Source organism: Notechis scutatus, chromosome 2 (genome assembly GCF_049901735.1).
Source record: "Notechis scutatus isolate UNSWTSFEM ecotype Mainland chromosome 2, rNotScu1.2, whole genome shotgun sequence".
Taxonomy (NCBI): domain Eukaryota; kingdom Metazoa; phylum Chordata; class Lepidosauria; order Squamata; family Elapidae; genus Notechis; species Notechis scutatus.
This window is the reverse complement of record NC_142010.1, coordinates 62,345,538-62,368,076: the sequence shown is the minus strand read 5'-3', so window position 1 is coordinate 62,368,076 and position 22,539 is coordinate 62,345,538. Positions and strand designations below refer to the sequence as shown.

Sequence of the window (22,539 nt, the reverse complement as noted above, 5' to 3'; positions counted from 1 at the left end):
ATATCATAGTTGACAGTATGCAAAGCTGCTGAGAGCTCAAGCAGCACAAGATTGGGTGCATTATGCTTGACCCTCTTCCACCATCAGTACAAATGATGAATGTCATCTCTAACCTAAACCCTGGTCTAAAGCCCAACTGCACTCTATAATTCAAGAACTATAACTGCATTTACAAGCATTAACAATTGCAATAAAATCTCAAAACAATAACAAAACGTAATCGAAGGAAATATTTACCATTGTATTGCTCTCCAGGAGTCCCCAATGAGGTACAGTTACTCAGATTCTCCAAAAGACTTATATTATATCAGGGAGGCCAATCTGCCAGCGGCTAATGGTATTATACATGTTGTTGACCGTATAAGGAAAATGGACACCATGGATAACTCTGATAATGCTCAGGTATGATGAATATTCTTTTTCCTTATGAAAATAGTCATAGGCAGTGCATGGGCATAATTCCTTAAACAAAATAGCTTTTAAGTATAGGCTACAATTGTACTTCTAACCTAGAATCAATCTAAAAGAGATGTTTCCAACTCGCATGTGGTCTCGATAGCTGGTAATGCAGCCCCACAAGATATAATAAAAATATTTTAAAAATTAAGGAAATGTATTTATGTATATTAACTGTGTTTTATATGTGGTCCCAAGAACAATTCCTCTACACTCAACATGATCCAGGCCAGCCAAAATTTGGACACCCATGATCTAAAGCCATTCTAGTAGCACTTTTTAATAGCATTGGACTCATGAATGGTTTGACACTATAAAGTTCCATACAACCCCTACTGCATAATAGTAGGGTATAACAGGAAGCATATATCACTTAAAATATTATTTCCTCCAGTTTTCCCAAACTAATAAATGGCCCTGGGAAGATTTGGAATGTTGACACAATGTGATGGGTACACTCATAAAATGTTAGCCATTCCACAATGTTCTTTGCCATCTTCTTGAGACCGAAAGGCATCAAATATGGCATTGAAGTTATTGCTTTGTTGGGCAGCATACAATTTCCTAGATAACTTTATAAATGAAAGACACTCCATAAAAACCTTGCTGGACACCATGGAAGATATCTGGAAACTATATTTCCTATATTTACTTATCCATCACTCAAAATGTCAAGATTTTTCTCAACTAACTCTCCTGGGAAGTTTTTTTAAAAATGCTAGAAAAAAATGATAGCAAATCACTTTGCATTATTGCTAAAAAGCCCTCATGGACATGTCTCCATAGTTACCAAGAACCAAGTTTGATTAAACATATCTTAACATCTCTTTTAACTCACCTTTAAAAAGCAAAACAAAACACTTGGGCATGCACAGATAGAGCAATCTTATATTACCTTTTGCTGGATCAATTCCTCTAAGGATTTCCAGAAAATTGTCATGAAGCCTAAATGTACAATATTTGCAGATGACAATCAATTGTTACTTTTTGTATCAGTATTTTTAATTACTCTATCTTTCTACAAGACATTGGCAAAACAGGAAACTGAATATATACAAAAGGCTATTAAAGCACCATGTTTATTTTACCTCCATGATTTCTGGTGGATTTTTGATTGTGGTGAACTATGATTCAGATCCTATGTGTTGGTTCCTATCTTGAAAGTCATCCAAATTTAGAATATTCAGAATGCAGGATGCAAATGCTTCACATACATAGAAATAGCAATAGCAGTTAGACTTATATACTGCTTTACAATGCTTTACAGGCCTCCCTAAGCAGTTTACAGAGTCAGCATATTGACCATTTGGGTCCTCATTTTACCCACCTTGGAAGGATGGAAGGCTGAGTCAACCTTGAGCCTGGTGAGATTTGAACTGCCAAATTGCAGGCAGCCGGCAGGCAGCAGAAGTAGCTTGCAGTACTGGACTCTAAGCACTGCACCACCATGGTTCATAGATATACATAGATAGATAGACCTGTATATTTAGTAACTTAGATTGTGCTGTCATCATAGTTGCTAAGGAGCAAGTTCTACTGAATTCAATGGGAGGGAAAGCATTGGGAATACAACTCGGAGGTTTTCTGTACATTAGTTATGGCACAGAGTAGAAAGAGGAGAGAAATGTGTCACTATTTGTTTGCATATTTCATAACTATGCTGTCTCAAACTGAAATGAGTTTCTGTATATGCCACCACTTCTCATTCTAATCCATCTGTTTTTTCAGAAAACAATTGCAGAAATTCTTGCTTCCATGGAGATTGCCAGCCGGTTTGAAACTATATTAGAAGTGAGTATCTCTCCTACAGTATATTCAGGAAGGGATAAAATAAATGCTGATACTGCAGCTTCCTTTTTTAATCAGAAAAAAAATGCAGGTTTTGCTTTTTTTTTCCCCAAAAAATTTATTAATTTTTAAAAAACAAACATATACAAACAAAACACAAAACATGAAAACATAAAACATCTTTTTTGGAAAGCAGCTTGATCCCGGGTTACATCTCTTCGTACAGACATAAATTCAAGTTCATGCTCACTTTTATATACCATTCCATATCTTATTACCATTCTACATTTTCTATATAGCTTCTCCCCTCTTTTCACTCTCTTAATTCTATTTTATTTATTTCATCTCAATTTAAATCATTATACTTATATCCTTTGTCTGTCCTCTTTCAGCTGTCTATTATCTTTTCTCATTAACACAAAATTTCTCCTGTAATCACTGATTGGAGTATGACGCCTTTATATCTTTCCCCTAAATTTAACACTTAATATAATACATAACTTTCATTCGGATTCTGCTTAGTACATTCTAAAGCTACGCACTATATTTTAAGAAAAGAAAAAATTATAAATATATAATATAATTAAAACAACAATCCATACCAATTGAACTCTATCGTTAAAATTAATATTCATTTAAATCTTAAACATTTTACACATTCCTTTTCAAATAGGTATCATGCTTCTATGGGAACACTTATAAATTTTATGTAGTTACTTCCCCCCCTCCCATTTCACTTATATTTTAAAACACTATGTAATTAAAATGTTCCCATTCCTTCTTAATTCAATTCTCTCATATTTCATTTCATTTATTTTGTTCAAAAAAAAAAGTTTCACTGAATTACATTGAATATTTTATCCCATTTTATAATCATACGTTGTTCCAATTTTCTAACATTATTTCTAATACAAATACAACAATACAGTCTTATGTACCTTTGCAGAATCTTTTTTTCAGTTATATTTTTACCCATTATCTCTAAATAAGTCCTGTTTCTTTACATCTTGTTTCAAACCTTTGTAGCTTCTCTTCCCTTCCTTCCTCCCTTGCTTCTTCACTCTGCCCTTTTTACCCCCTTGTCTCTCCAACTCCATTTCCCTCTTCTGTATTCCTCTTTTCTGTTGCTTTCTGACATTATATCCACTTTTCACCTTATTTTTCCCTTTTTTGGTTGTTTTTTTAGGTCTTAAATTCACCATTCTCTTCCCCCACTTTCCCCTTTCTTCCCGAGATAAAGTTACTTGTTCATTAAAGATGGCTTCTTCTTTGTCCCAATCTTCTTGTTGCGCAGTTTCTTGTAGTTTCTCATATATACAGATCGCCATTTCTAAAAAATGAAAAACAGAGCCAAAAGAGCCCTTCCCTTCTTGTTCCTCTTCTTTATATTTTTTAAATTCCATTTTCAGTTCATCTACATGTGATGCCATTGTAAAAAAAAAATTAAACAACCACCCAAGTGTTTTTGATCATTCAAATATAATTTCCAAAAGTCCCAAAGTCACCAAGCAGTCCAAATACACACAAGCTGTTTCATTTAACACTTTCTTCTTTTTTCACTTTCTCTTCCTGGGGTTACAATTCAGTTACAAAGTTCCAATTAAAATGTATCTTTTAGAAGTCTTGTTACAATTTAACTTTAGATTCTTTTAAATTCCAAGCAGTCTCCTCCAGCCAAATCTTACTCTTATTCTTTTCCTCTCCCTTCCCACTTACAGCAAAAAAAATTTTTTTCAGTGTTCAGAAATCTTTATTGTCCCCTTGGCTTTGATTTTCCTGTTTAATTACCTGCTGATGCCAAAGTGGGTTTTTCTGATTTCTCATTCATCTGCTGTCACCGTAAGGAAGGAGAGTGAGAAATAACAAACTTTCCCTTTTCACTTTCATTCGCTGCTTCCGGATCTTCTTTGGGAGCGATGTATCTTTTTTTAAAATTTAAATTCCAGGATACCTTGGTTGTTGCTTCTTATCCCGGTCAGCCAAAACTTTCACTTCTTAGCTTCCTCCTGCACTTTCTTTTCTGGATGAGTACTTCTTTGAGGCGGCCATTTCTGACCACCGCTCTTTACCGCCTTCGGAAAAGGGAGTTAAGCCAGCTGAGGAGGGGAGGTGCAGCTCCCCTCGAACCCTGCCAGGTCTCCCCTGTCTTCACCAACCTCTACGGGGTGGCTTAGCCCTGAAGCCGGCTGGCTCGGGGCACTCCAGCAGCGAGTGCAGGCAGAAACCACGCACGATCGCGGATTCCTGCTGCTGCCGAAGCCCTGCAAACCGGAAGTCCCCTGCTTTTTGAACATTTAATATTTTCATGACCCACTTTAGGATACAGAACCATTTTAAGAGATCAAACAGAGGATTAAGTATAATAGATGATAAAGATCATTAAAATGTTAGTAAAACTTATGAAGAATTGATTCATTCCATAATGTTGCTTTGGGGCAGTAAGAAATTCATCCTTTCTTCACACAAGAAACAGGATCACGATTTATTTCCTTCAAATGTTCCTCCTATCCATTGCCTATGTGTCATCATTCCAGCAAACCTCCATTCCAATCAGTAACTCCGAGACAAGCATAATCTCAAGAGTACCTTTATTAGAATAGCACCTGGCACATCTGTGGAATCTTGAAATTAAAAGTTTCCTGGACATCCCACAATGTTCCAAATTACAATCCATCCCCCTTTTTTCCATCATCATATCACATAGACCAATCACGATCCATCCCAGTGTAAGATCCTTTTTCCATGCTGCGCCACACTTAATAACCTTGAACTAAGAAAATAATTTTATTTTGTCTACTTAGAACTACTCAATTGAAATCACCCCCTTCCCACTTTCTTAGGCTATGTGACAGCGTGGAATATGGCTTCCAAAGCTGACAGGTACCCCCCTTGAGAAGTTCACCTCCTAAAAGAGATAATAAACAAAACACAACCAGGGGTTAATGCGATGCCCTTAACCCCATCTCCCCCACCAAGGGGATCCTTTGGTTTGTCAGGGAATTCGTTATGGAATTGGTTAACCAATCTATTTGCATCTACATCCCAACTTTTTACCCAAGTAGCCTCTGAGAAAGAGTAACCCTTCCATAATACCAAATATTGTAATCTCCCTTAGTGCAATCTAGAATTGAAGATTTTGTTAATTTCATAATGTGTCTCTCCCTGTATGATCAAAGTTGGGATGGGCCTTAGATTTGACTCTAGAGCTGGTTTCAGGGTGTATTTTCCCCAATAGCTGGGGAAGACTTAATTGGACTATGACTAGATTGGTTATTTTTGATATAGGAAATGGACCTAAGAATTTAGGGCCCAACTTCCTACTGGGAAGTATCAGTTTGAGATATTTAGTTGACAAAAACACTTTGTCCCCTACTTTAAATGGTGGGTGGAGGATCTATGTTTGTCTGCCTGCTTTTTATATTCCTCAGCAGCTTCAGTCAAAGCTTTTTTTGTATCTTCCCAACCTCTTTTTAATGAATTCATCCATTCCATTAAAGACATGGATGTTGGGGGGTGGGGTGTTCCCTAGGTAATTCTGGCATAGGGACAAATTCCATGCCGGTGTTGATTTGGAACAGAGTCAATCAACGGTGTTGATTTGGAACAGAGTCAATAATGTACTGCATTATTGTAAGCAACTTCTGCAAATGACAACAGTTCTGCCCAGTTTTCCTGTTGATAATTGACATAGCATCTAATGTATTGTTCCACCATGGCATTTGCTCTCTCTGTTGCCCTGTTGCATGCAGGATGGAACACTAAGGATAGGCCTTGGGATGACACAATTGACTTTAAAAACTCCCTCCAGAACCTAGCAGTAAACTGTACACCTCGGTCTGAGATTACTCTACGAGGTACTCCATAGAGCCTATAGATATGCTTCACAAACAGTTTTGCAAGCTTTTTAGCCAAATGTAGCCCTTTACAGGCTGTAGAATGGGCTTGCTTAGAGAATAAGTTGATAACACAGTATTCTCTCCACTCTCAGGTAATTCTACAATAAAGTCCATTGCAATTTCTTCTCATGGCTTTGTTGGTTCAGCTACTTGTTGAAGGAGGCCAGGGGGTTTCCCCATTCTGTGTTTCATCATGGCACAAATTGAGCAGCTTTTCACATAGTCTTCAACATCAGGTTTCATTTTTGGCCACCAGAACTGTGTCCTGACTAAATGCAGGGTTTTTAAGAACCCAAAGTGTCCCTCCAACCGCGAGTCATGGCTACGCTTCAGTACCATTAGTTTTAGATTATTGGGCACATAAAGTTTTGTTCCTTTCCAAGCCAATCCCTCATTCATTGTCAAATCAGTTTGATGCTCTGCAAACCAGGGATCGGTCTAAAGGGCTGCTTTCAACTCAGTTGTCAGTTTGTCTTCTAGGTGTCTGGGGCTGTGGTTGGCTTGGCCTCAGGTGGTTACTTGGCCTGCTGGTTGGGCTTCTGATATCATAGTCTGCACTACTTCCTCTCCGTGACTATCAAATTGGGGTTTTCTCAACAGGGTGTCTGCCAGTATGTTTTCCCCTCCTGGGATATATTTCATGTTAAAGTTGAACCGCTTGAAGTATTGAGCCCAGCAGACTTGTTTAGATGATAGCTTCTGAGGTGTCTTTAGGGCCTTGAGGTTCTTGTGATCAAGACTTCAAATGGATCCTTCACTCCTTCCAGGAAATGCCTCCAAGACAGTAAAGCCGATCATACTGCAAACGCTTCTTTTTCCCAAACTGCCCACCTACGCTCTGTGTTTATCAACTTTTGGGACACATAAATGCAAGGCATTAGCCAGTTCTGAGAGGCCTTTTGGAGAAGAATGGCCATGACAGCCACATCACTAGCATCAGCTTGGACTATGAAAGGTCTGGTTGGGTCCGGGTGCTGGAGAATGGGCTCAGCGGCAAATATGTATTTTAAAATTTCAAAATCTTTCTGACAGTCCATTGTCCAAGCAAGGGGTTGACTTGGCTTCGGTTTGGTGGGGGAAGGCCCAATTTTCAATAACTTTGTTAAAGGGAGGGTGACCTCGGCAAAAGAAGGAATAAATTATCCATTGAAATTGGCACAACCCAGAAAGCTTTAAAATTGCTTACGTGTTTTGGGGGGTTTGCCAGTCTAACACCGCTCTCACTTTTCCAGGGTCCATCTCAATTCCCTGGTTGGATACTTGATAGCCTAGGTAATTCAGGAACTCTTTGTGGAATTTGCATTTCAACGGTTTTACATATAACTTGGTGGCTAAAAGTTTTTTCAGCACTTGTCTGACCAATTTGACATGTTTTTCGATGGTTTAGCTGAATATAAGAATGTCATTCAGGTAGATGAGGACCCCTTGGTACAGGTGTGGATGTAACACTTCATTGATGAGTTGCATAAATAATGTGGGGGGGGGGAGCTGGAGTCTGAAAGGCATGACTCGGAATTGGAAACTACCCAAAGGGCAGTTGAAAGTAGTTTTCCATTCGTCTCCCTCCTTTATGCAGACTTGGTAGTAAGTTTATTTCAGATCTAGTTTGGTGAAGACCTTGCCTTTTGACAGGTGGTTTAATAAGTCCTTCATGAGGGGGAGGGGGTACATGTTTTTTATGCACATGGCGTTCATGCCCCTAAAATCAACACATAATCACAGGCCACCATCTTTCTTTTCTTTGAACAGCATTGGGGTGGCCAACCTAGATTTGGCAGGTTCAATGAAACTTCTGTTCAAATTGTTATCAATGTATTTTCTCAACTCAGTCATTTCAGCTGATATCATGCAATATATCTTTGGTTTAGGCAGTTTTGCCCCTGGTTTTAATTCTATGGCACAATCAGTGGCTCGATGGGGAGGTAAAACATTGCATTCCTCTTTGCTGAACACCTCAGCCAAGTCTCTGTATTGTTTGGGGACTTGGGAGGAACCAGAGAAGAGTTTGGAAAAAGAATCTTACACTGGGATGGATCGTGATTTGTCCATGTTTCAAGATAATATCAGCATTCCAGCAAACTTCCATTCCAATCAGTAACTCCGAGACAAGCATAATCTCAAAAGTAACTTTATTAGAATAGCACATGACACATCTGTGGAATCTCAAAACTAAAAGTTTCCTGGACTTCCCACAATGTCTCAAACTACAATCCATCCCCCTTTTTTCCCATTATCATATCGCATGGACCAATCACAATCCATCCCAGTGTAAGATCCTTTTTCCATGCTGCGCCGCACTTAATAACCTTGAACTAAGAAAATAATTTTAGTTTGTCTACTTAGAACTACTCAATTGAAATCACCCCCCTCCCACTTTCTCAGGCTATGTGGCAGCATGGAATATGGCTTCCAAAGCTGACACTATGTGCAAAACTTTACTCAAGAACATCTGAATTGATCTGTCATTGGGTCATTTTCAGCTAAAGTTCTTCACACCAAATCTTGTTCAAATCAATAATTCTTAGTGAGCTACAGAAAGCATTTGACTATTTCAATAGGACTTTAGTTTGGCTGAACTGGAACTTTATCAGGAATGCTAAGAATAAATGATTCAAAATATTTAGTTGCTTAGCATATTTCACACCCAGAATTGTTGATTTTGTTAATTAATCATTTTATACTAAAGTTATCTAATGGCCATGGTGCTTAATATTTTGCAGAATTGTGATCTTCCATCAATTTTGGATGGTCCTGGACCTTTCACTGTGTTTGTCCCAAGTAATGAAGCAGTGGATGAATTAAGAGATGGAAGGCTAATTTATCTCTTCACAGAGGTGAGACTATTTGCTAATTAATCTGAGGATTAAAGGATATGAGTTTTTCTGACCAGTCTCATAGATTGTTCATTTAGTCAATTGTTTTATCTTTCCAATATGGAAAACATTGTTAAATTAGGACAATTGTAAGAATTGATTCAGTATGCCTTCTTAAGGGCAACGTTGTATAAAATGTCTAACTTAGAGCTTGTTTAAGAAGCCATTATTGTAAATATGGGTTTTTATTTTGTCCTGTATCTGTTCTTCTGCAGAATGTTGCTGTTCGTCACAGAATTTAAATATTCTAATGGGAAGTATCTAATGGAAGTTTTGTATAGAGAGATAGATTTTAATGTTACTAAATCTTCTATATGCATGTAGCATATGTTTATTGTATACATATATGAACAACATAAATGCACATGCATTGAGATGTAGAAATTGCTATATTGGAGAATGATTATACCTATCGACCATTTTAATCCAAAGTTTTGCTAAAGCTAATTGCAATTTCCAAGGGAGACTTCTCTAGTTTGAGAGTAACACAGGAAGTAGCATCTCCCATATGATGAAGAAAAGTATGGGCATCTTTAAGAGGGGCTTCTTGTGCCAATCTTAATACATGGATAGGTTCATCATATGGAGTCCATCAAATGACTCAGCCCTAAGCTATTTAGAATTTTGGGAGTTAAACTCCACAGCTCAGGTAGTGACTGGAAATTGATACTTATTTTTGTCACTGGGGCTGAGGGTCTGAAAATGGAATGAGACTGTGTGTTTGTTATGTTATTTTGGGGCGGATCAGTCTGTTTTTACCTTGGCTGCTGTTTTATTGTGTGGTTTTGGTTTTTCTCTTTTTTATGTGTTTATATATACATTTTTAACACTGTTAGCCACCCAGTGTCAGGAACATGTGATGGACAGCCATATAAACCATATTTATTTATTTTATTTATCAAGTTCATTTACCACCCATCTCATAGTCAGGCAACTCTGACAGGCTTACATCAAAATAAAACAACATATAATAACACTTATAAATATAAAATGGATTAAAATTATGTACAGAAATTAAGTTTGGAGGGGGAAGATGATATGTTACCTTCACAATTTGAATATACTCTCCTTCAAAACTCCTGGGTATTAACCTGATAGTCAGGTAGATTTTAGAGTTAGGATTAGATCAATTTCCTTCAGTCTAATACAAAGCTCTTTGAAGATGGGTAGACACTATGCTGGCTGGGTAATTCTTGGAGTTGAAGTTCACTCCTATTCGAGGTACTGAGACTAAGAAATACTGATGTAATGAATGGAGGAAACCCAGGGATCTCTCTAATTTAATTGGCATAACAATTTTGATATCTTTCAGGGTAATCTTGCTTTCAGCAGTCTTTGAGGTGTCTGTCTCTGCTGCTTTTTCTACAACAAAATGAACTATCTGGCTGATATCAGCAGAAGAATAAATTGCAAAGATAATCTTGTATATCAGCTGTCTATGACAACAAAACATTTGGAATTTGGCCACAGTTTTTACAGCAAGCGCATTTTATTAAAAGAGATAGGCTCTTAATTAGGTAAATTGAAAATCAGCCTGTATTCATTCTTCAGCGGAATAGCAAAGTATAATTTTAAATAAAATAAACATGCTTTTCCCCTGACTTTTTACAACAGACACCTGCTAATGCAAGATTTGATTTAGAACACAGCAATTTAATGGTCTGGGGTTGTGTTTAAATTGGAATGGGAAAGTCAGAATCTAATTGTAGAGTAGAGAAAGAATGATTGATAGTAAGTACAGAGGGAAGAATTCACCTTCTGCAGCTTTTAATTTTCATTTTATCACTGTGATCCTTTTGCCCAAGCCAATACAAAAATCCCTTCTTGTTAAATTCAAACTTTTTAGAGTGAAAATTAATTTGTAATATTCATACAAATCATGCTTCAGGAAGAAACTCTGATTTTGAAATATAATTTACATGGACAAGAGGTTGTTATTCACAATCTCTTGTGTAATCATCAGCCATTAAATCTAAGGACAATCTGTAATTGTTTTTTCCCCCCTGTACTAGGGTATAAATAAGCTTCAGGAACTTGTGAAACATCATATCTATTCCAGAGCAGCGGTAAGGTTGTTTTTGCTTTCCAAGTTCATTTCATCACTTTCATATATAATTTGCTCTTTGCCAAGGCTCTTGAACTGGTGAAGAGGAAATGCAGATAGACATTTCCTAAAGGCCTATGTATTGCTTGAGACACATTCCCTTTCTTTAGGGAACTAGCGCAATAAAAATAGAGCAGAAGGAACAAACATGCCATTTACGCCATGCTAACACAAGTCTTTTCAAAAGAGGTAGTAATTTGTAATTGTTAAACTAAATCTATTTCTTTAAAACTAATTAAATCAAACAGGGGCAGTTTTCATTTTGCCCAGTAAGAAACCTCTGTTTGTGACTCCATTATTTAGTTTTAAATATGCATCTTAATCTTCTGCATGGCCTCTTTATGCAGATGAGGTTGGAAACATGTAGGAGAGGTCTTCATCCTGCAGAGGATAGACAATGTGGCTACAATGATGATGATGATGATCTTAATCTTAAAACATTCTCCCAGGCAGAAACTTCTCATGTCCATTTGTAAACTAGATTAGTTTACATTAGCTGTTCTCAGACCATTTAATGTGTCTTATATAGGCAATACTGGATTGTCTCCTGAAATTGTCTCCTGTATCTTGTAATTTTCAGTTCAGAATTATAATTGGACCATCTCCATATTTATTCTTAAGTAATTGCATTGTTGCCAATGAGACGTACTTTCAGTCAATGTCTAAGAGACGACACATGACCATGGGTGGAGTCTTGTTTGGATCAAGACCATGGAAAGGGTTGTGACTCCATCAGAAAAACTTCATCCAGATGAACCTCCAGTGAGAAAGCAGCCAGCAACCCAAGCATTTCCCTGACTCTAATGAAAGTGGCTCATGAACTGAACATATTGATCCAAGGCCTGAACACCTGAGAATGTTAATTGTATGTGAGATGGACAGCTATATAAATCAAATAAATATCTGAATAAATCTTTTCCAGGTCTATGTAGAAAGACTAATAATGGTGCCATATATTTTGACCATGGCAAATCAGCTGCTGGCAGTTGAGATCAGTAACGATGTAAGTACTATTTCATTGAAATTCCTAGAATATTAGTATCCTGTCTGACGGGGGACTGTAGAAGTTGCCCATGATTCTGACTACATTGCACGGACAGTAGCTAGCAGGTTTATGTTCAGATTCTTTTTATGTATAGCTCTCTCCGCTATTGAGGAAATATTTTTCACTTTTCTACTGCAAAAGCAGTGATCCCAACACTTTGACAGGTTCTACCTTGCACAGATGTATTTCAAAGGCTTCTGGCAATGCAGTGAGCAAATGCTTTTTATTTTCTTACTCCAGGGAAGGATCCTGTTGGGTAATTCCAAGGTTCCGATAAACAAACGGGATATATTGGCCTCAAATGGTATTATTCATACTTTGGATGGTATCTTGATTCCTTCATCAATACTCCCGATTCTGCCGAAGAAGTGTATTGAAGAAAATTATAAAGTTGTGAAGGTAAACCAAGGATGTTCAATCTGTTCTTTCTCTTGTATAAGTTTTCCCCATGCATTAGATGGAAAGATCAGGGGTGATGAGAAAAGGCTACATTCTCTCAAGACAAACCCAGTTTGTTTGTTGGGTGTGAGATGGTGACTTGTGGACCCACCAGTCCAATTCCAATAGCCATTTTCCCCATGTACGTTTCCTGCAAATTCAACTCTTTTCCCATGCATTTTCTCCCTTTACCCCAAGTCTAAAAGATAATGAATGTTTGTCTCTATACACAATATTCCTAGACTATTTTTAACCTCAAAAGCAATTTGGCTCTTCAGAGGCTACTATATTGCATTTCCTGTCAGAACTAGCCTTTCCTGTTGACTCAGCCTCTGCAAGTTAGCCTGATGTGGATTCAGCACCTTTCTGAAAACATCTGCTTCCTGTTGCCAATACAGAGAAGCAATCAGGCTTCTAAATCTTGATCTTACATAGGGCCTGTTGCAGTTGCTCCCGTGGATACTACAGGACAGATGTATTCATTTAAAATAAATTATTGGACCAATTCTCACCTATGTTACCTACAAGCTATAAAAGGAGAGTATAATCTTTAAGATGCTTAGTGCGATTTTAAGCAGCGGAAAGAAATATGGCAAAATTGTATTAGAATACTTGTAAGTGTACTAGAAAATAAACGGCTTCTGTTTTTGCTATAATGTCGTGCTGAATATTTCCTCTGCATTTGTCAGATATCTGTCCTGTTTGAAAAGTCCAATTTCCCTTTTCCACAAAGGAAAACATTTAGTGAAATTCAGACGGATGAAGCGGGATGGAGCCAAAGTTCTCCACTGGTTTTAGGGCTGTTTTGAACAGGATTTCTTTCTTTCTTTCTTTAACAGTACAGAGAGAGAGAAAGAAAATAATAAAATAACAAAAAGTGAGAGTGAGAAAGAGAAAAAGCAATGAAATTGAAACCAAAATATCATTTCTCCAGTGATATGGAGAGTCCCCAGGCTTCCCAAGTTTCAAATAAAATCACAGAGGAAGACCTCAAAAGAAGACCTCCCCCTCCCCTAAATCTGGAAGCAGTGATAACTGCAGGGCAATGGAGAGGAGGGTACTAAAAAACACCACAGTGGCAGCCTCTTCTGCCCTTTTGAACTCAACATCTCAAAAGAAATTTTTGGGGAATGAGGTATTAGAAGAAAAACATTTGTACAGGGAGAAATCTTTCAGGAACCCAGAGGATAAATTTTTGCACAGTACCACTTACTGCTAGGCCACTCATTAAGCATTGTAGGATTTAACAGATTAACAGAGTTGGAAGGGACCTTGTAGATCATCTAGTCCAATCCCCTCCAAGCAGGAGACCCTATGCCATTTCTGACAGATGGCATTCCAGTCTCTTCTTGAAAGCTTCAAGTGATGAAGCTCCCACAACTTCTGAAGGCAAGCTGTTCCATTGGTTGATTGCTCTCGCTGTCAGAAAATTTCTTTTAATTTCTAGCTTGAATTTTTCCTTGATTAGTTTCCATCCATTGTTCCTTGTCTGGCCTTCAAGTGCTTTGGAAAATAGTTTGACCCCCCTCCTCTCTGTGGCAGCCCTCAAATATTGGAACATTGTTATCATGTTTCCTTTGGTCCTTCTCTTCACTAGACTAGCTATGCCCAGTTCCTGCAACCATTCTTCATATGTTTTAGCCTCCAGTCCCATAATCATCTTTGTTGCTTTTCTCTGTACTCTTTGCAGAGTCTCAACATCTTTTTATAGTGTGGTGACCAAAACTGGATGCAATATTCTAGGTGTGGTCTTACTAAGGCTTTATAGAGTGTTATTAGTACCTCACTTTATCTTGATTGTATTCTTCCCAGAGAGGAAGTAGAAGGAGGTAAGATGGGGATAAACAGAGAGAATGTATGTTATCCTCAAAGAATTCAGGAGCAATCTTTAGCTCAGAGCAAGAAAACATTTGGCAGATATAATTTTCCTCATAATTGTAGCCTGAGGAAAGAGGGTCAAACAGTTTTTCCCTAAATTGTCGAGGTGACTGGTCCACAATCAGGCTGATCTGAGGAAGCAACATGTCCCTCTGTAGACATAATAAAATGTTCAAGTTTTCTTATTGCAAGCTCCTTAGGAGCTAGAATGAAGTGCTAAGTGTTCCTGAGTTGCTGGTCTACTGAGTTGCTCTCTTAAATCTTCTAAGGCTACAATGCATTCAATTTATCCAGCAAAGCAGGTAATGACTTGATATTCATATTTCTCATCCCCCAGCAACCAGTGGTTTTTAAAATTAAATTAAATTAAATTAATTAAATTTAAATTAAAAAGTCAGTTAAAACAGCTGAAAAATACCAGAAATAAAATTCCTTCCAATGCTAGAGAATCTATGTAGCTGAGGTTAACCTGTTGAGTTCTTGGTGTGTTCTGTAGGTTGTTTTCCTGCAGATGTTTTATTATCAGACTAACACTGATGGTGTAATGTAGTCTTGTAATAAAGCATGTACAGGTCAGAAAACACAGGAACTCAATAAAATTCCTGAGTGCACCATATTTTAACTTCTTCTTAGATGCTTGTTTTCTGTGTGAACATGGAAGATTTTTAATGGATTTATCACTGAGCAGAACAATGAAGTTGTCCATGCAATAACATATCAATCTACATTATCTTTATGTTCAGTGTGGGAGGAGAATAGATGATCATGCGATTCTGTTTTAAATAAATTTTGCCCGTGCATAATTTGCAGTCAGAGTATCTTTCTTCAATCTGGCAGCTTTGAGGGCAGCTATAAGTTTAGCAATGCAACATTTTTAAAAAGTCTGTTAATCAATTAATTATTTCTTATCTTTGGCTTTTATTACAGGGTTCTTGTGTGGATTGTGAGCTCTTTAATACCAGTGCTTGTCCTCCTGGGAGCCAAATTATGGTAACTGGCCCTGATTTTTCTGTATGGAGATTATACTGTGCAAGGGCAATTGTATTTTGTGACCCATTCATTGGAAACATTAATGCTAATAATAATGCTAATAAAAAGCATGAATATTCAATGCTATTGGATAGCATGAATATGTAATGCTAATGAATAGCATGAATATTAGCTATCATGACTTCTATATGCAACCTTTCAAACATTGCAGATTCTGATACGTTTGGTAAAGTCAGCCTTTTACTTTTCAAATGTAATTCTAGACAGCAGTCATACGCTCGTCAGATACCCAGCATTATATAAACAAGCCAGGAAGGAAATAAAAAGTTGATCAAAATCAGTACAGGGAAGAATCAGCACTCAACCTGCATTGGCATCTTTGAGGTCAAATTAATACAGGCTTGAAAAGGTCCGCTTTGGCTGGCATCAACTGGAAGGACTCCAATTATTTGAACTGCCTTTAGTTGCTTCATGTTTAGCTGTTACATTTCAATCCTCTTGCAAATGCTGTTCTAGCTTTTCTGTCGGTTTGGGAACAGTGGGTTGATTACAGCAATTGAGACAATAGTGATTTCCAAGGACTTTAAAATGTACAGCCATGTTATAGTGCAGGTTGTACTTCAATAGTGTCAAAGATGATTTACATTAGAACAACCACACAAATTTGTAGGCTTGTGGAAACTGCAAATGCATATTTCTTAAAGTCATTGTATGTGCAAAATACTGTTTTATGGAACACTGTTAACAGTGACTTGATTGCTGCTTTCATTCTAGATATTCCAGTTCTTTGGAACAAGCCCCAGTTATTCCTTGAAATGTTCCTTACTTAAAAAGAAAAAAAGAGAAAGAGTTTTCATGCAAGGTTTTCTGAAATTGTGTGTTTAAAAAGCAGAATACAAAATTATGTTGAAGCCTCTGTTGTTCTATAATATTGTTCTGCTGAAATAAGTGAACTTACAATGGAATTCTCTAAAATTGCCTTCTTCCCCATCTTATCCAGACTAAATGACTGCCTTGTGATGTGTTGGCTCCTAATCAAAATAGGAGGGGGGAAAAACCTTGCCTGCAACACGATTTCTGTTGTGTCTTCCTTGTTCTTTCTCTTTGTGAGGTGAACAAGAGTGCTATCTTGAAAAGCATAATTGCTCTTGTCTGTCAGAGAGGAAACTGCTTTTCCTGTTTGTAGCTCTTCTTATAACTTTGCCTCTCTTTGAACATTTATTGGCTGGCAAAAGGACATGGAACATATGTAAAAAATATGGAACATATATAAAACATGCTTTTTTAATTGTAATTTGTTTTGCTTCCAAAGGAAGACAAGGCTATTTCAAACGAGTGTGTTTATACCCATGATCCACTTGGTTTGAATGTTCTGAAGAAGGGCTGCCGGAGATACTGCACTCTCAAGGAAGTGGTAAGTGTAAGGTATCCAGCAGGGAACATTTATTATGAAATGCCATGTTTCCTTCATTCCAAAATTTATTCAACAGATTCCCTTTCTAAACTTGAATGCTTTCTTATTTACCATTTGTAACCGGTTTGCAATATAATTAAAAATTAACTATTTTTAAATTCTTATACAAACATTGTCAGAGGTTAGTTCAAAGATTTTAGAGAGTACTAGAGGGTGATTCTGGGTCAACAGTCAACACTTACTTGTTCTCCTCCCTGCCCGGGTAAAATATCGCTTTGTTACATAATCAATCTTGATAAAGGATCTGGCTTCTTTATTAAGGAAAAATAAAGAAAGGCAAAAACCAATATTTGTCTTCCCTTGAACTGAAAGTCTGTGGAGATTCTCAGTCATCCTGGTCATGGTTGTCTCATAGGTGCTTTTTCAAAAGGCAACTGACTTTCTTTGTTTTTCCTTGAAGGAGTATCACTACTCATCCAAAAATCTTCACCCATTTTGGCAGGATGGGGGTGGTGGTAGAAGGATTAGTCCTGACAGGATGGTGGGGATGGAAAGATCATATTTCTTATTCATGGGATAAGACATCATCTATCTCCTGTCTACAACAGAGTCCTTTCAGCAGTCCCCAAGAAGGTTCCACACTTCGTTTCAGGTGACCCTGAGGGAACAGATAAGCCAAGTGGCTTCAATGACTCTCAGAGAGAGCGCTAATGACAAGATGACTGCAAAGGAATTTAACCCTTCCATTCCCCCCACCCATCCCATCAGAACTAATCCTTCTATCCGCAAAACCATGCTGCCACAACTGATGAAGCTACTTGGATGAGGAGTGAAACATCTTCAAGGAAAAACAGAGAGAGTCCAGTTGTCTCTTGAAAAGGCACCTTTGGCACTTCCCTTAAGTTGTTCTCTCAGGTGAAGCGGTGAGGGGACGGTGTAGCTATACCTTGATAACAGAAGAAGAATGGCACATTGAACACTTTTTTTTTTCTGTTGTGTATTTATTTAAAAGAAACCTGGATGCTGCAAAGGGTTTTTCGGTCTTTCCTGTACCCCATGTCCTGGTGGATATAGCAATCCATGCTACAACAGAGGAAGTGTAAGTGCATGAGAGATGGGAGGTGGGAAAATAATAAATGATAGCATAGATATAAATAATCAAGAGATGAATGGATGAGTCAGTTAACAGCTTATCTCGTAGAACTTTACCAGCTGACAAAAAATCTGAAAGAAGCGTTTTAAAGCATTCCAGGAGACTCCATCTTGATGAACTCACTGTAAACAGGGCTAAGAAATTCTTATTATATTCTTATTGGTTTCTTATTCCAGGAGACTGTATTTATCACAGACAAGCCTTAAAGATGCTTTTCTAAAATCTGTGTAGCTTCTTGACTCAGCCTTCCATTCTTCTGAAGTTGGTAAAATGAGAACCCAGATTGTTGGGGGCAATAGGCAGATTCTGCTTAGAGAGGGCTGTAAAGCTCTGTGAAGCAGTATATAAGTGCTATTGCTATTCTGCTTCCTTGATCTTACCCAGCAGCCCAGAACTCAATAAAGTGGCACAGAATTCTTAGCCATGTATTAAGCAACAATGTTAGGGAAATGGTTGCAAGAAACTTGCAGATTCATGCTGTTTTGCTTTGCAAAGATCAGGGAAGAAAATAACTGACTGAGAACAAACATCACTACTGCAACCCCCCCAAAAAAAAAAATTTAAATGCATATATACAATATATGGCTACATTAAGGGTACGTAGACATTTATAAGTGAGACTTCACTAGGCCAGGAGGATGGTCTTGTAGCAAGCTGAGAGAAAGAGCAAACTATCTCCTGTAACATCACATTGGAATTTGTTTTTTCCCCAGTGTAATGATGGCATACATGGAAATGGCCAATGCAACTGCTACGACGGCTTCAAAGGAATTGCCTGCCACATCTGCTCAAACCCAAACAAGCACGGGGAGAACTGCACTGAAGGTCTGAGACACAAATCAGGCAGGAAGGCACTGAGACAAGTGGTGATATCTTGTTGCCTAAAGCAGAGCTAGAAATAGCATCCTCCTTTCTACCTCCAGGGGCATAATACCCAAGCCTGGTGAATTTATCCTGAGAGAAAAGGAAAAGATGCCACAAGCTTCCCTTGCCTGGAAGTAAAAATAATATGAAATAATAATGTACAATTAAGTAACTGTGTGAAACCTATGGGGTCTCCTGATTGAGCAGGGAGGGTTGGACTAGAAGACCTCCAAGCTCCCTTCCAGTTCTATTCTGATTCATCAGTTGAACTTGCCGCCACCATCCCCGCCCCTAATGACTAGAAATGACCTATTTTTATACAATATCTTAGTCTACACTAATCCTCCATCTTTTCCGGTCAGCACAACAAAGCGGGAAGGGAACCCCAAGCCATCATATGGATTAAATGTCGTTAAAGGTATTGAAGAAATCCCGCAATTATAATTTAAATGATTAACTTTTCTCTTTCTTCTCTATTCACAATGGAAGATTGCAGCTGCATCCATGGAATTTGTGACAACAGACCAGGAAGCAAGGGTGTGTGCCAGACAGGGACGTGTAAGGATGGCTACACCGGGGAATTCTGTGACGTACACTCTCATAGTTGTGAATCTACTGGTGCCATTCTGAAGTGCCATGTCCATGCAACCTGTACTGTGAACGACACTGTGAAGTAAGTCCTCACAGGGGGAATCTGGGATCAGATTCCTTACTCAGTTTGATGGGGAAAGGCATAAATCACTCCCGAAATAGCAATACCAATAGCACTTAGACTTATATACTGCTTTACAGTGCTTTACAGCCCTCTCTCAGCAGTTTACAGAGTCAACATATTGCTCCCAACAATCAGGGTCCTCATTTACCCACCTTGGAAGGACAGAAGGCTGAGTCAACCTTGAGTTGGTGAGGATCGAACTGCCAAATTGCAGGCAGCCGGCAGTCAACAGAAATAGTCTGCAGTACTGCACTCTACTCACTGCGCCACCACAGCTCATATCCTCCCTTTTGACTAAAAGAAGTGTATAGAAACATAAAGGCATGAAAATGTAACATTGTCCATCCTTTCTATCCTTTGAAAAGCAACCTCAGTAAAAATGGGGAATACAACAGAACAGGGTATTAATGCTATTTGGCTGTTGCTAAGCATCCTACTTTGGAGCATGATACTATGAATTCAATAGGATTTTCCTCTACAGTAGAAATGCTTAAGATTGCCCACCTTTATTAAATTTCTCCCTTGACATAAAAACAGTTTTGTGAATGGCTTTTAGATGAGAGAAAGAGAAGACACTGTTGCTTGGATCAAAGAGAACACCTATTGCTTTGATATCCCTATCTTAGTATCCTTTATTGCTTTTAATTTAGAATATCATATGAACCCATCTAGTTGTGTTTTAATAAACATAGTTCAGTGCAGTGGTCACCAACCAGTGGGCATGATCACCTTTTGCAATCTTCTGACAAGCCAAGTCAATGTGGAAGTCAGATTCACTTAACAACTGTATTACTAACTTAACAATGGTAGTGATTCACTTAGCAACTATGGCAAGAAAGTCATAAAATGGGGCAAAACTCATTTAACAGCTGTCTCACATAGCAACAGAAATTTTGGGTTCAATTGTGGTCATACGTCGAGGACTATCTGAAGTCTGGATGATTCCAGACTGTTAGGGATAACATTGTTTACCCTAACTGTTTTGGGTAAAGATAATAAAATGATGAATCATGGTTTGTCAGATAAAGTGTATGTGACTTTAAGCTAAAGGAATGTAATTAAGGGTGCAGCTGTAAAAGTACTATATAAGCAGCAAGGTACTCTCTGGCTCTTACTGGCTGGCTTATTGAAGACTGCGTTCTTGCTGGATCGGGGAGGAGAAGAAGTGTTGGATTACTTTGAAGATATTTCTCAACGGAGAGAAGATAAGTTTTGGACAGATTTATTATATGTGTACTGACACTGGCTATTCGACACGGACTTTGCAATTAGAGTATCCTCGACAAGACTTGACTGAATTTGGTATTTGACTAATGGACTGTTTATAATGACTATGCTATAATTCTTAAATGGAATAAATTATAATTTTGATAGCACAAGCGTATCTGTATTTTTACTGCGTGTTAACGAGAAGGCTTATCTCACACATTTACCTGTCTTCCTATATGACTTCGCTGCACATTCTGTTTAGTTTGTTTTCCTTAACACCAGTTGGGGAATCCAGGCTTAACACTGGTTATGGGTCCAGAGAGACTGCAAAGTCAGTTTAACTAGGATAAAAACAGGTTTATGTAAAAAGTGAGATTTTGTATTGTTACACGTTACAGTAAACAGACAGCTGTGTTTTATCAATTATAGTTTTATATCCATATAGTGAAATATGGCACAAGTCAGTCTACAAAGTTTGTCCCTTATATCCAAGCTGGATGGCACAAACTATGTTTCATGGTCTATGAAATGTAGTCTACTTCTACGAAGAGAAGCTCTGTAGAACATAATTGAAAATCCACCAAACGTAGAAGAATGGGATCCTGAAGATGAGGAAGATAGTCAAAAGATAAAAGAATTTAAAGAGAAAAATGAACAAGCACTTTGCATCATAGGACTATCATTAACTGATCAGCAGCTTGTTCATATACGTGGAGAGCAAACAGCTGTTGGGTGTTGGCAAAAACTGAAGAGGATTTATGTCAGAGATAACGTTGGTGCTCACATAAATCTAACACGGAAGCTTTTTCGCATGTATCTCCAAAAGAATGGTGATATGCTGAGTCATTTGAACACTATGAAAAGCATTTTCCAAGAACTGCATGAGAAGGAATTAATTTTCTCTGAGCTACACCAGGTCTACATAATTCTATCTTCATTAGATGAAAGTTTTGATCACTACGTAACTTCCCTAGAAATATTGCCTAAAGAAAGCCTAAATTTAACTGATATCACTGGCAGATTGATTGAAGAGGCCAGAAGAAGGCTTGAAAGAGATCAGTTAAGGAGGGAGCAACCTCAAAAGGAAAATAAGGAATCTCCTACTGCATTCGCAATTAAAAAGTGTTTTAATTGTGGAGGGAGAGGACATTTTGCAAGATTTTGTAAGAAACCAAAGCGCCAGAATGCAAGCCAGAATACTGGAAGCCAACAAAGAAGAAATAAGAATTATGAGTTAGCAATGTATAGTAATGGAGTTGTAAAAAATAATTTATGGGTGGTTGACAGTGGTGCGTCCCACTGTATTACAAATGATAACAAAAAATTTGTAAAAATGTCCATGAGTTCACAACATATCTCATTGGCAAATGGATGGAAAATGAAGGCAAAAGGTCAAGGTATAGCTCATTGTTCTAGTATAAATGAGAACATAAAAATGTTATATGTACCTCAACTTAAATTTAATTTGCTTTCTGTTAGAATGTTGGTTAGATTAGGATACATAGTTACCTTTAAAGGAGATACTTGTTTAATAGAAAAAGAAGGTAAGAAAATTACTGCATCTTTAAGAGGTGACTTATATGTGTTAAATGATAATGGTTTAGAAGTGGCTAACACGGTTTATGATAATAAGAAACCTCATGATGAATGTATTCACTTGTTACACCGAAGGTTAGGTCATTTAAATTTTAAAATGATTAAGAGAACTGTTCAACT

The 22,539-nt window shown here is 37.7% G+C and overlaps 1 protein-coding gene across 1 annotated transcript in view; it reads left to right on the top strand.

The window, feature by feature from the left end:
• STAB1 (stabilin 1) overlaps window positions 1-22,539 on the top strand; it is a 148,002-nt gene that overhangs the window by 40,693 nt on the left and 84,770 nt on the right. The window contains exons 13-23 of the mRNA XM_026683543.2: window positions 256-402; window positions 2,185-2,247; window positions 8,861-8,974; window positions 11,026-11,079; window positions 12,040-12,120; window positions 12,403-12,561; window positions 15,406-15,468; window positions 16,781-16,882; window positions 17,895-17,981; window positions 18,749-18,860; window positions 19,389-19,572. Coding sequence (XP_026539328.2) covers window positions 256-402; window positions 2,185-2,247; window positions 8,861-8,974; window positions 11,026-11,079; window positions 12,040-12,120; window positions 12,403-12,561; window positions 15,406-15,468; window positions 16,781-16,882; window positions 17,895-17,981; window positions 18,749-18,860; window positions 19,389-19,572 — 1,166 coding nt within the window. The remainder of the gene's footprint in view (window positions 1-255; window positions 403-2,184; window positions 2,248-8,860; window positions 8,975-11,025; window positions 11,080-12,039; window positions 12,121-12,402; window positions 12,562-15,405; window positions 15,469-16,780; window positions 16,883-17,894; window positions 17,982-18,748; window positions 18,861-19,388; window positions 19,573-22,539) is intronic.